Raw genomic sequence first — 13,116 nt, 5'->3', positions numbered from 1 at the left:
CTCAGAGTTGCCAACTTACTAGCTTTTCAGACCCCCCGTAGCAACTTTTTTCCTCAAAAAGCAACAGTGACAGTGAAATCCTCCACTGTCACCGTGTTGACATGTAAGGAGAGACGAGTGTGAAGTGGTTCAGATTCTCAGCGCTCTTCTCTTTTCCTGAGTCCTTATTAATTCTCCTGCCACCTCCCAGGTTAGGAAAAGAAGATAGGAGACACTTTTAGGATGTCCACTTTGTCTCAGGCTCAGTTTGTCCTCCTCAGGTGCTGCCTGCCTCTCTGGATCCTCCTTCTAGTTTTTCATGGCTTTTTCTTCTGCGCTTTGTTTCCATCAAACTAATCAAAGGTTCAGTCAGTCTGCTTCTGCATCTGGATTTGGCTCCTCTCCTCCTCAACACTCCAGGACATGACAGGATACCAAGGCCAGATGTTCTTGTGCAGCACAAACACTTTTTCAAAGCTTTTTCCAAATGTTGAACTTGCTGTGGAAGCAGCTCCCAGTTTGACTCCAGGAGACAGACCCTCCTCTCTGCTTTAAGATCAGCTTCAAACTTTCCTTTTGGATCAAGCTTATAGTTAGAGCTGGATCAGGTGACCCTGAACCCTCCCTTAGTTCTGCTGCTATAGGCTCAGGATGCTGCTGGACTTCCCATGATGCATTTCATCTGCACTCCCCTCTTTTCCCTCCTGATGCTTTAGTCTGCCACTACTGCAGCTCCTTAACTTTGCTCTTCTCTCTCCTTAGTTTGTGTTTGGTTCTTGTCTCTCTGAGCTCATCTCTGCTCTCTTCTCTTTGCCCTCACACTCAAACCAGTCATGGTCCATGCTCCTCCTGGAGCCTGTTTTCATTGGAAGCATCTTTCTGTCAGAAGGAGTTCTTCCCTCCCACCATCACCAAGTGCTGCTCACAGTGGATTGTCTGATGGTTGGGGCTTTCTCTCTAAGATTGGAGGCTGTTACCTTACACTGTTACACAACCTGAGGTGACTGTTGTTGTCTGTTGGGAAATGTCACTTATAAATAAAGCTACATTAAATTGAATGGATGGAAATGGATAGATGCTATTGTATGTGACAAACAGGAAATGATTGCTCACAGATGGATTGTTGTTTTGTGTGTCTGCAGTCTGTCAGGCTGTCTGATCACAGAGGAAGGCTGTACTTCTCTGACCTCGGCTCTGAGCTCCAACCCTTCCCATCTGAGAGAGCTGGACCTGAGCTACAATCATCCAGGAGACTCAGGAATGGAGCTGCTGTCAGACGGACTGCAGGATCCACGCTGGAGACTGGACACTCTCAGGTATGGAGAGGATGTCTGATAGAGGAGGAAGAGCTGGAAGCATTTCCTGTGTCCTTCACTCACTTCCTGTTTGTTTCACGCACATGTGACATGAACTATCACACATGCAGAAACATTTTTCCTTTGCTCACAACAAAAACACTCTTGGAAGTGAACAATAAGGGATATTAATGTAGGGGGTCTTTAAGAAGAACTTCTCCAGGAACAAGTTGTAGATATCTCAGTATATTTAACAGTGCAGGATTTTGGGAAAACTCATTTTTCCCTCTGAGCCTGATTCAGATCAGATTAATGTGTGCACCGAGAGGCCAAGGACATATTTATCCGAGCTTCCTACAGACACTGGAAGCAGGAAACTGTTAGCCTAGCTTGATCCAAAGAAGAACAAACTGATCAAAGATCAAAGTTTTCTAATCAAAGCTGTGGTAGAAGCTGACAACTACAGGGAGATGTTTTCATTTAAAGGCAGCAGCCCTGCACAAATGCATTTCTGTGTTTCTGCTGCTTTCATAGACAAAGGTCACAGTGTGCTTTGAAAAGCCAACACACTATACAATAGTGGAAGTGACAACAATGCAATAAATCAGTGCATTTAGAGAGGAGTCAGGTGCAGATCCAGAGGCAGGAAGGAAGTGAGAAAAAGGAGCATTTATTGGGCCAAATGCAAAAGTCCAAAATGAGGAAACACAAAGTCCATCAAAGAGAAATCCAAAGCAGGCACAGGAAAAGAGGACAGGATATCCACTGGGAGCTACCTGCAAACCAGAGACAGGTGGGAGCAAAGCACAGGTGCAGACACTGAGAGCATGTTTGGCTGGTGAGAGACGAGCTGATTGGACGGTGTGTCCGTGTCAGGATTGGTGGGCTTTTGGAATTCTTCCTGGATGCTGTTGCTGCTGTCGCTTGTTCTTGGATTAAGGATTACACACTTGGGACTGTGAAGGAACGGTGGGAGGGGCACTGACCCACAGCCTGGATAGGCCCGCTCTGGTACCCTTACCTGTTTCTGGAAGCTTCTGACCAGGGCTGCTGATAGGCTCTGAGACTAAAATCGGAGACTAAAATCTGTGTGTGTGTGTGTGTGTGTGTGTGTGTGTGTGTGTGTGTGTGTGTGTGTGTGTGTGTGTGTGTGTGTGTGTGTGTGTATGTGTGTGTGCTACACTCGCTCCCAGCTGGACTCACACAGGACTCGTGACTGTAGTCACATGGTGTATTTTGTTAATCTCCACAGTTTGTGTGATAATGATAATAATATCACAATAATAAATAATCCTAAATATTAATATAATCTAATAATAAATACTGATTTTTAGCTGTCCTGTGATGTAATTTGATCCAACACTTTGTAACATGAGCCTGTGTGTTTCACTGAGTCAGCAGCAGATACAGAGTCACCATTGGCAGTGATGAGCAAACAAAAGTCTCTTTATGTCTTAACACTGATGCTTTTAATAACAGCTGATCCACTCTGATGCTGTTTGAAGACATTTAAAGCTTTTTATTTTGGGGCTACACATTCACACATTTATCGTTCAGTAACAATTGTTTCTTGCATCAAATGTTTGGAGCAGCAAATGTGATTATTTAAAGGCTTCTAGCTGCTCTCAAAGGAAAGTTTTTGATCCAGCAGTAAATTTGTTCATATTTCCAGATGATGAGATTTATTTCATTTCAAATGCAGCTCAAAGTCTCGGCACCGTGTCCGGGGAAAATGAGCACAGCTTTTTTTTGATCAATGCTTTTTACATTTTCAGATCAAAACTCATCTGTTTCATTGATTTCACTGCATCAAGCCCAAATTTCCTTCTTCAGGATGATGTTCTTGTAGATTCAATGTTTGTGCAGTGATGCAGCCTCTGAGCAGCGACTCTGATGCTTTTGAAATGAGGATGTCTGACACACAACTGTCTAACACACAGTTTGTCAGCGTCACAGTGTTGTGTTGTAGCAGTGCTTAAAGAGCACAGAAGCTGCAGGGAGGGCTGTGCTCTGACCTTTGAACTCTGTTTTTATTTTTCTCAGGAAATCTTCTTTCATGCATTAAAGCCTTTACCCTAACCCTGACCTCCTGCAGGCAAGAGGGCGGAGCCACCCCTGAGCTCCGCCCCTGAGCTCCACAGAGGAAGTTGTTCTTCTTGGTGTGATTATTCTGCGTGATGTAGTCACAGATTTCAAAGCCAGTTCTCATTTTGAGCTCATTTCCAGCTTCAAGTCTTTTAACAACCTTGTGCAGTTTGCAGATCTTCTAAGTTCTCAGCTGGAAGACAAAAGCTGCAAATTCCCTTAACAGGTCTGATGAAGGCCTCTACAAGTGTGACATCAGCGGTCATGGAGAGTCTCCATCCAGCTGGATCACTGTCACAGGTGAGGAGCTTCACTTTGATTTCATCTCTTACTTCATCCACATATTCACCTGAACAGGTGGGATTCTCTCTACAGGTAGACCTACAACCACAGCCTCAACTACCAGCCCACCTCTTCCCCTTGACTTCTCCTCCCTCCACCTTGTGATCAGACTGCTCCTCCACCTGGTGGTGTTCTGTCCGTACTTCATCTCCACTCTCCTCATGGGGTCTTTATATCAATACAGACCCACAGGTAACACTCTGAATCATTCACTTACCAGAGGTGTCTCTACAGGGGGCATGTTCAAAATAGGATTTTATTTTCTTTTTGCTCTTATTTAATTTTTATCTTTTGTTAAATAATTGCATCATTATAGATCAACCTTCTTAACAATATATGAGAATTTAAGGTCAAGACATACCAGGTTGATATAGTCGGGTTAAACTAAATGCACGACTTGGCTCTGGAGCCAGTCTCTTGAAGATGGGCTTGACTTTGTTTAGAGTCTTTAGAGTTGGCCCTGGTAAGAGGTTAGTGGGCAGGTGTTGGTGTACTTGCATGTCTCCAGTTCAGTGTCTGTATGCTTGGTTTTTCCCTCATGTACAAGAGTATAGGTTAAGAAATGGGAACTGACTGCCATTTGCAGTTGTGCACCAAACAGCAGTTCAGATTACCTAGCCATCTTGCCGTCACTTATGGGTGGGTGCTCCATCTGTGGACTCCATCATCCGTCTGAGGGATTTCATTGTTCACCTGAGCAATGACAGTGTGACCTGGATGGGAGGAATGGCCTGCTTGAGTTGAACCTGAGTGATATTCTGTTACTCGACCTCTGTGCTGACCCCAGCTTGTCAAAACACTGGATTCAAACATGAGGGTGTTCTTAAAAGCAGGTTCCACCAGGACACCCTGGGTCTCAGGTTGATGGTCGATTTTTCTAATCATACATCTTGGACACTTGGGTGAGGAGAAGAGTTAAGCTGTAACTGATCATTACCTGGTAGTTGGATCAGGTGGTTAGGGAGCACGCTGGACAGGCCATACCCAAAGTGAGGCTGTCCTTACAGCATCTGGCAGAGTGCCATCAGTTCATGAGACTGACACTGTGTCAGAGTGGACCACCTTGGTTGCAAGAAGCTGTTGTGCCTATCATGGTTGTAATCCCTGAACCAGCTGGTGGCCACAGAAGGTTAACATGCTGGATGGTCATGTGACCTGTAGGCTGCTTCCTGATGAGGGAGCCATCTTTATAGAAAGCAGCTGGGAGGTTGGAGGGAGTGGTCTTTGTTTGACAGAGCAGAGTGACGTCATCTCCCTCCATCACAGGGAGGACAGGACTCTGCAGGATCACTGATCCACCTCAACACAGAGACAAACTACAGCATTTCATCCATTTACACACAGCTTCATCAACACTAACTCCACACACTCAGCTTACCAGAGACTGTGAGCTTAACCATGTTACTGATGGCGCCCTCTCTGGACTCACACCAGTAAACTCCACTCTCCAGTGGATCAATGTAGATGATGTTACAGGAAGAACCAGCTGCTTCTCCCCACCCATCTGTTCCACACTGAGTCCTCTGCTTTTTGCTTGTGTTTCTCCTCAGAGTCCATCCAGCAGAGCTGTCGTCCTCCTCACAGCTCAGAGACACAAAGTCTCCTTTAAAGAGCTGAGAGCTGCTGGGACTCACAGTCAGACGAGCTGTTGGACAATTCAGTTTATTCTGATTAATTCTGACAAGAAGCATTTTAATTGTCTCCAGAAACATCAAATGTTCAGCAGTGATCACCTGACTTCAGCTCATCAAGATCACAGCACAAGAATCACAGAGCAGCCAAAGGGGACGAGATTCATGTTACTTTGAATCTGGTTGCACCAAAGTTCATGAATATGACAGTAAAGCACAAAGATGTCATATTTGTCTTCATTAGGATACAGATCTGTGCTAAAATGTGTTCATATATTAGCACTAAAACTAACAACATGCAGAAAAACCCTTTAATAGTTTGAATCTGTTACAGGATGAAGTTACTGACCTTGGTTTGTGCTGCAGCTCAGCAGTGAAGTCAGAACTAAAGAGAAATGAGTCTCAGGTCAGTTTAGAGTGAAGTGATCAGAGAGCAGAGCAGACAGCATCTCTGTGGTTACTGTGAGAAAATACTGAAGCACAATCTGAGCAGGAAGGAGGAAGACTGTTGATTACAAATATTACACTTCAAACATTGATGTTAGAGTCAAACATCACTAAAAACCAGCTACAGAGGACTGTTGTTGTTTGCTTTTATAGATTTCATCAGCTGAATCTTCTAGAAACAGACACAGAGTGAACTTACAGAGCAGACACAGCAGAGATGTTTCCTGCATCCTGACATAAAGTCGATCCTTTTCATCAGGAAGTTGGAGGAGTTTTCAGAGACGAGGACGATCTCAAACATAAAGGTTGATCTTCCTGTCAGTGACAGCAGCTCAGCTGAGAGGAAGTGAGCTGCAGGTGGTTTTGTTGCTGCTTTTCTGGCTCTGAGGTCAGAGAGACAATAAATAAACTGTGTGGCTGCCCAACATCAAACTACACACTGAGGTGACCTGATACCTTCACTGCACTTTGCATCAGTAATGACACAGTGACTTTAGCTCAGCTCAAACATTATAAACTGGCTTCAGTGCAACTAAAACCTGCAGGAGTCTAAAACAAGAAGGAATGTTTTGCAGTCAGAGTCTCACATTAACCAAGAATGAGCTCAACAAACCTCCTCCAGCTGTGACTGGAGACTGGACATCGTAAGAAAGTTTTATTCTTTGGCTGAAATAAATCAGAAAAATAAATCTTTAATATAAAGTTTAACTAGAACATGAAGTAAAGCTGACTGCCAGCAGAACCTGAAGGTAACATCAGGACCTGTGTGATGCTTTCAGTGACTCTCTGACCACCTCTGAGGGGAGTGTTTGAAATTATTTTTGAAATAAATAAAATGAAATAAAAATAAAATTGACTGCATTTTTGACATTAATGATTTTCTCAGTCCTGTTGCAGATTCTGCATCTCTCTGTTTAAACCACTGACTTGTGGTCATAAAGACAATAAATAGACTCTGTGGCTGCACAGCGTCAGAGTGTGTGTTATACTCTAGTTAAAGTTTTCAGAGGTATGAAGCAGAGAGGAGCTGTAGCTGCAGGTGGAAACACAGGCAGAATCAGAGAGACTGGCTCGGACACTCCATGACCTTAATGACCTTCTTGTTTAGCTGTTCCTTTACTGCCTCAGTCGCCGTAAGCTTTGGTCCAATCTCACGGTGGAAGGTTCATCCATGACCAGTCTTCAGTGATCTGGCTGAAGGAAGGAGGTTCTCATCCAAGATTTCATGGTACATGGCCCCGTCCATCAGCCCCTCAATGAGGTGAAGTCATCCTTTACCCTCAGCAGAAAAACAGCCCCAAAGCATAATGTTTCCACTTCCATGGTTGACTGTGGGGATGGTGTTCTTTGGGTCATAAAGGCAGGTCGAGCTGATGCCAAAGAGCTGGATTTTGATTTAATCTGACCGCAGCACTTTCTCTCAATCCTTCTCTGAATCATTTAGATGTTCACTGGTAAACTTAAGATGGGCCTGTACATGTGTCTTCTTCAACAGGGGGACCCTGCAGGCACTGCAAGGTTGCAGTCCATTACAGCAAAGAGTGTTACCAATTGTGTTCTTGGTGATGGTGTTTCTAACTGCCTTAAGATCCTTAACAAGCTCATCCTGTGTATTTCTCAGCTGATCCACCACCCTTTTCATGATCACTCCATGAGGCATGTCTCTTTCATCTATACAAACACACATTCATTAAAGCAGAAGTGCTTTCTATCCAACATTAACTCACACTGTCTCACTCTGATGAACAGATCAGGAGCAACTTGAGGTTCAATATTTTCCTGAGGATGTTTTGGCATGCAGACAGAAGCAGGGATCCAACCACTATTTTTTTCAGAGTTTTGGTTGATTTTCTGCCTCGCACCATTAACAGAAAACTACCATAAAAATTAGAGACTGTTTACTTTCAAAATCATGCTGAATGTCACAGAAATGGGACAATAACACACTGATTAGTTTCTCATGAATGTTTCACAGTTCCTATGAAAGCAGCTCAGTATTAACTGCACACAGCAGCAGTTTTTCTTTCCATCATTACAGAGTTTTTACTCTCAAAGGTGTTGTTTACTTCTAGGACTGGGTGGTCCTTGTCAGGTATCCTGTAACTTCAGCTGTAACATTAATGCAGCATCAACAGTACAATGACACTAACTGAAGATTAATTTGCTTCAGACATGGAGGATCACTTACTTCAAACTTTAACAATTAGGTATTGATGACACAAGAAAATGAGCAGCTGATGTTCATCATTTTGTGTACTGTCAGGAGCTGTTAGCCTTCCATCAGTGGAAAATGGAATCAAATATCTTACCTGTGTTCTACATTTTTGAGACATTTTATTTTTACTGAGCTTGAAGAAGTGAATAATAACTGTGAGAATATTTTGCTCTGATTCTTTTATCTGATAATAATTGTGAGCTGAAACACTGGATTCATTAAAAGATTTTTATTCCACATTTAATTGTTTCTTGTTTATTTTCTCCCAAAGAACATCATCACACCCTCTGAGCTTTGTTCCAGCCACAGCAGGAGAAAAACACAGAGACACAGGAAATAAGAAAATAAAACAGGATTTAGCTTGACTTCTGACAACAGTTGCAGGTTCAATTTAGAGATAAGTGGAATGGTATGTATGCTACATTAGTCACAGAGGTGCAGTGGTACACACACACTGTATGATGGATGTCCTCCTCTGAGCAGGAATTCTTGTTGATACAAAAATATCCAGAGATGAACATCAGAGTCCAGTTACTGAAGTGATCTCCACAACAGAGGTGGAGAGGACAAAGTTAGTGAGATCCACAGAGACACAACAGAGCTCTGTTCAGAAGTGATGCTCTGTGGTGACATCAGTGATGATGTCATCATACTCTTCATCTAATCCCTGATCAGGCTGAGTGGGGGGGGTTGAAGCACGAAGGTCATTTCCTGTAAAAATGTAGGAAGTGTTTCAGCTGTTAACACATGAAGAGTTCAGGCAGAGAGAGGAGTTAATCATCAGCATATTGAGTGATCAGTGACAGGGGTGTTTCTAGGATTGTTTAAAGCGGGGTGGCACAGAGGGGCCAAGAACAAGGTGGGGAGGTGGGAGTGAGAGACACAGGAAATCACACATGTGTGTCTTCACATATAAAAACAGTGCAGAAATTTGGGCTCCTGTTCAGCTCTGTGTCCCATTTCAGATTCATTGTGTGAAAACTGGCACTGCACAAGAGTTTAAACATAATGTGTGTTAGTAAAACCTGTGACCCTGTTTAAATATCTTAGTGCACCAGTTGTATCAATAACTTATATAAAAAATATGTAAAGTAAATGCACTCATTATGTGATAAATGGACTGATTCTTATATAGCACTCAATGCATTTTATACAATATCTACATTCACACAAGTACTTTCTATATTTAAGTGCTTTCTATCTAACATTTATGCACATTCACACTCTGATGAATGCATCAGGAGCATCTTGAGGTTTGGTATCTTGCCCATTGTCACTTTGGCATGCAGACTGGAGCAGCCAGGCATCAAACCACACAGCTCTTCTTCCTGAACCACAGACACAGTATTCCTGCCACCACCCAACTAGATCCAGCTGAAGTCAGCAGCACCTCACTTGTACTATACAGCCTGTGATTAGAGCACCACCTTCCCCTCTCAAGTCACCTGACAGTTTGCCATAATCCTTTCAAAGGTCTTTTTCTTGGCCTCACCTCACTCCTCTCACAGATTTTGCTTCAGCTACTTCCAGAGTCACACTCTTCCTGGCCTGCTGGTACCTGTCAGCTGCCTCTGGAGTCCCACAGGCTGACCAAGGACTCCATCTTCAGCTTAACGACTCCCTTAACCTTCTGTCGCCACCAGCTGGTTCAGGGATTACAACCATGTTAGGCACAACAGCTACTTGCAACCAAGGTGGTCCACTCTGACACAGTGTCAGTCTCATGAACTGATGGCACTCTGCCAGATGCTGTAAGGACAGCCTCACTTTGGGTATGGCCTGTCCAGCGTGCTCCCTAACCACCTGATCCAACTACCAGGTAATGATCAGTTACAGCTTAACTCTTCTCCTCACCCAAGTGTCCAAGATGTATGATTAGAAAAATCGACCATCAACCTGAGACACAGGGTGTCCTGGTGGAACCTGCTTTTAAGAACACCCTCATGTTTGAATCCAGTGTTTTGACAAGCTGGGGTCAGCACAGAGGTCGAGTAACAGAATATCACTCAGGTTCAACTCAAGCAGGCCATTCCTCCCATCCAGGTCACACTGTCATTGCTCAGGTGAACAATGAAATCCCTCAGACGGATGATGGAGTCCACAGATGGAGCACCCACCCATAAGTGACGACAAGATGGCTAGGTAATCTGAACTGCTGTTTGGTGCACAACTGCAAATGGCAGTCAGTTCCCATTTCTTAACCTATACTCTTGTACATGAGGGAAAAACCAAGCATACAGACACTGAACTGGAGACATGCAAGTACACCAACACCTGCCCACTAACCTCTTACCAGGGCCAACTCTAAAGACTCTAAACAAAGTCAAGCCCATCTTCAGGAGACTGGCTCCAGAGCCAAGTCGTGCATTTAGTTTAACCCGACTATATCAACCTGGTATGTCTTGACCTTAAATTCTCATATATTGTTAAGAAGGTTGATCTATAATGATGCAATTATTTAACAAAAGAGAAAAATTAAATAAGAGTAAAAAGAAAATAAATTCCTATTTTGAACATGCCCCCTGTAGAGACACCTCTGGTAAGTGAATGATTCAGAGTGTTACCTGTGGGTCTGTATTGATATAAAGACCCCATGAGGAGAGTGGAGATGAAGTACGGACAGAACACCACCAGGTGGAGGAGCAGTCTGATCACAAGGTGGAGGGAGGAGAAGTCAAGGGGAAGAGGTGGGCTGGTAGTTGAGGCTGTGGTTGTAGGTCTACCTGTAGAGAGAATCCCACCTGTTCAGGTGAATATGTGGATGAAGTAAGAGATGAAATCAAAGTGAAGCTCCTCACCTGTGACAGTGATCCAGCTGGATGGAGACTCTCCATGACCGCTGATGTCACACTTGTAGAGGCCTTCATCAGACCTGGAAACATGCTGGATGGTCATGTGACCTGTAGGCCACTTCCTGATGAGGGAGCCATCTTTATAGAAAGCAGCTGGGAGGTTGGAGGGAGTGGTCTTTGTCTGACAGAGCAGAGTGACGTCATCTCCCTCCATCACAGGGAGGACAGGACTCTGCAGGATCACTGATCCACCTCAACACAGAGACAAACTACAGCATTTCATCCATTTACACACAGCTTCATCAACACTAACTCCACACACTCAGCTTACCAGAGACTGTGAGCTTAACCATGTTACTGATGGCACCCTCTCTGGACTCACACCAGTAAACTCCACTGTCCCATGGGAGGATGTAGCTGATGTTACAGGAAGAACCAGCTGCTTCTCCCCACCCAGGATCTCCACACTGAGTCCTCTGCTGTTTGCTTGTGTTTCTCCTCAGAGTCCATCCAGCAGAGCTGTCGTCCTCCTCACAGCTCAGAGACACAAATTCTCCTTCAAAGAACTGAGAGCTGCTGGGACTCACAGTCAGACGAGCTGTGAGGAAGAGGAGAGGATGTACAGATGTATTAAAGTTTTCAGTAAGCAGACACGTTTCACAAGCACTGGACTCCTTCCCTGGCTGATGATTGGATGTTTCACAAACCAAATATTATTTCTTAAACTAGACTCATAATCAATGATCAGGTTTGAATTTAATAAAAAAAATAATAATTTAGACTCTGAAGCATATGGTAACATTGACATGACCGAAGAGGAGTGTGTCTGCAGTTTGGTGTGTCTGCAGTTTGGTGCAGACACACCAAACTTCAGACATGTGTCCCATCAGTGAACAGTGACACCAGCTGCCCTAATGACACTCGACGGAGGAGTAAAAAGCCTAAATGCCATGGCAGGAAGCAACATCTTGCCATTATAATGATCCCACAGTCTGCTGTCAGAGTGATGCAGGTTTAAAGTGTGACAGAAGAAGGTTACTGACCTTGGTTTGTGCTGCAGCTCAGCAGTGAGATCAGAACTAAAGAGAAATTAAACTCAGGTCAGAGTTTCACATTCAACAAGACAGCAGAGCCATGAAAACACAGAGTGAACTTACAGAGCAGACACAGCAGAGACGATTCCTCCATCCTGCTGCTCACTGACATCACACCAACACTGAGACCAGCTCACAGCAATAAAACCCTCCTCTTCCTCTTCCTCCTCTTCCTCTGTGTGAGACATCATCCCTGTGAGGCCTTCACTGACTCTTCAACCTCCTCTGACAGAGTTTATTGCAACTGTTCACTGACAGTTAAAATGCAAATAGAATTAATAACTTTATTAATGAAAGCACTGATTTTATTATATTTCAGATTAATAGAATCACATTTTGTCTGTAGCTGACAGCTGACATGCTTTAAGCTACAGGAAGTGAGTTGAAGGTGGAGTTGAAGATGGTTTCATGCTTTTCTCTGTATCAGCCACTCACATGTGATCAGAAAGGGAATAAACAAACTGTTGCACTGACATCACACCAACACTGAGACCAGCTCACAGCAATAAAACCCTCTTCTTCCTCTTCCTCTTCCTCGTCTATGATTGAGTCTCAGTGTTGTGGTTTCCTATTCAGTGATCAACATGATTAAAAAAATGTTTTCTGTGTTTCAGTAAAGCAGAAACATGACAAGGAAGTAAAGATGAACAGCAAAACAATCTACAACTGACTGCAGAACCTGAAGGCAACAAGCTCGATGTGGTTTTGTGCTTCTCTGTTTCAGCCACTCACATGTGGTCAGAAAGAGACTAAATAAACTGTGTGGCTGCACAGCATCAGAGTCCACGTCACACTGTGGTTAAAGTTTGTAAAGCTGTGAAGCAGAGAGAGCTGCACACACTGAGCTGTGTTAAAATACTGCATGTGGAGACAGCCACGATCCCCCATAATGTTCAGAGGAAACTGTGTGATGTGGATCTCTGAATATCTGAAATACAAATGTTCATAAATCAGATTCCTGCTCACAGACACTCAGAAACACACACAATGATCCACATGTCAGCTTTCAGAGCTTTCAGCTTCATCTCATTGTCTTCAACAGTGAACAGACTGCAGGAGTCGCCTGTTGCTTTGATGAAGATTTTTCCCCTCAGAGTTCATGTTCAGAGATTCAGTCACACACTGTGTTTATTTATTGCATGTAATCAATGAAGACTTTCTCTCTCTGTCAGTGCTGCTCTGATGTAAAAATACTTCTAAATATTACAAACACATTCAGTTCTTGTAATGTATTCT

The 13,116-nt window shown here is 43.7% G+C and overlaps 1 protein-coding gene across 1 annotated transcript; it reads right to left on the bottom strand.

Annotated features, from left to right (window-relative positions):
- Positions 1 to 8,601: 8,601 nt before the first annotated feature.
- Positions 8,602 to 12,068, bottom strand: LOC115796597 (high affinity immunoglobulin gamma Fc receptor I-like). Its single transcript, XM_030752963.1, has 5 exons — positions 12,018 to 12,068; positions 11,118 to 11,316; positions 10,793 to 11,038; positions 10,559 to 10,717; positions 8,602 to 8,705 (listed from the first exon to the last, which is right to left on the bottom strand). Exons 1-5 carry the CDS (start codon positions 12,066 to 12,068, stop codon positions 8,602 to 8,604), a joined length of 759 nt encoding a protein of 252 aa, XP_030608823.1.
- Positions 12,069 to 13,116: the final 1,048 nt, after the last annotated feature.

Source organism: Archocentrus centrarchus, chromosome 18 (genome assembly GCF_007364275.1).
Source record: "Archocentrus centrarchus isolate MPI-CPG fArcCen1 chromosome 18, fArcCen1, whole genome shotgun sequence".
NCBI lineage: Eukaryota > Metazoa > Chordata > Actinopteri > Cichliformes > Cichlidae > Archocentrus > Archocentrus centrarchus.
Note: the sequence above shows the minus strand (reverse complement) of the source record. Positions and strands in the feature narration are given on the sequence as shown.

Coding starts and splice junctions, on each gene's coding strand:
- LOC115796597 (XM_030752963.1), bottom strand. CDS start 12,068: ATGTCTCACACAGAGGAAGAGGAGGAAGAGGAAGAGGAGGGTTTTATT. Junction 10,718..10,792: donor CAGCTGGATCACTGTCACAG/GTGAGGAGCTTC, acceptor TTCTCTCTACAG/GTAGACCTACAACCACAGCC. Junction 8,706..10,558: donor ATATCAATACAGACCCACAG/GTAACACTCTGA, acceptor ACATTTTTACAG/GAAATGACCTTCGTGCTTCA.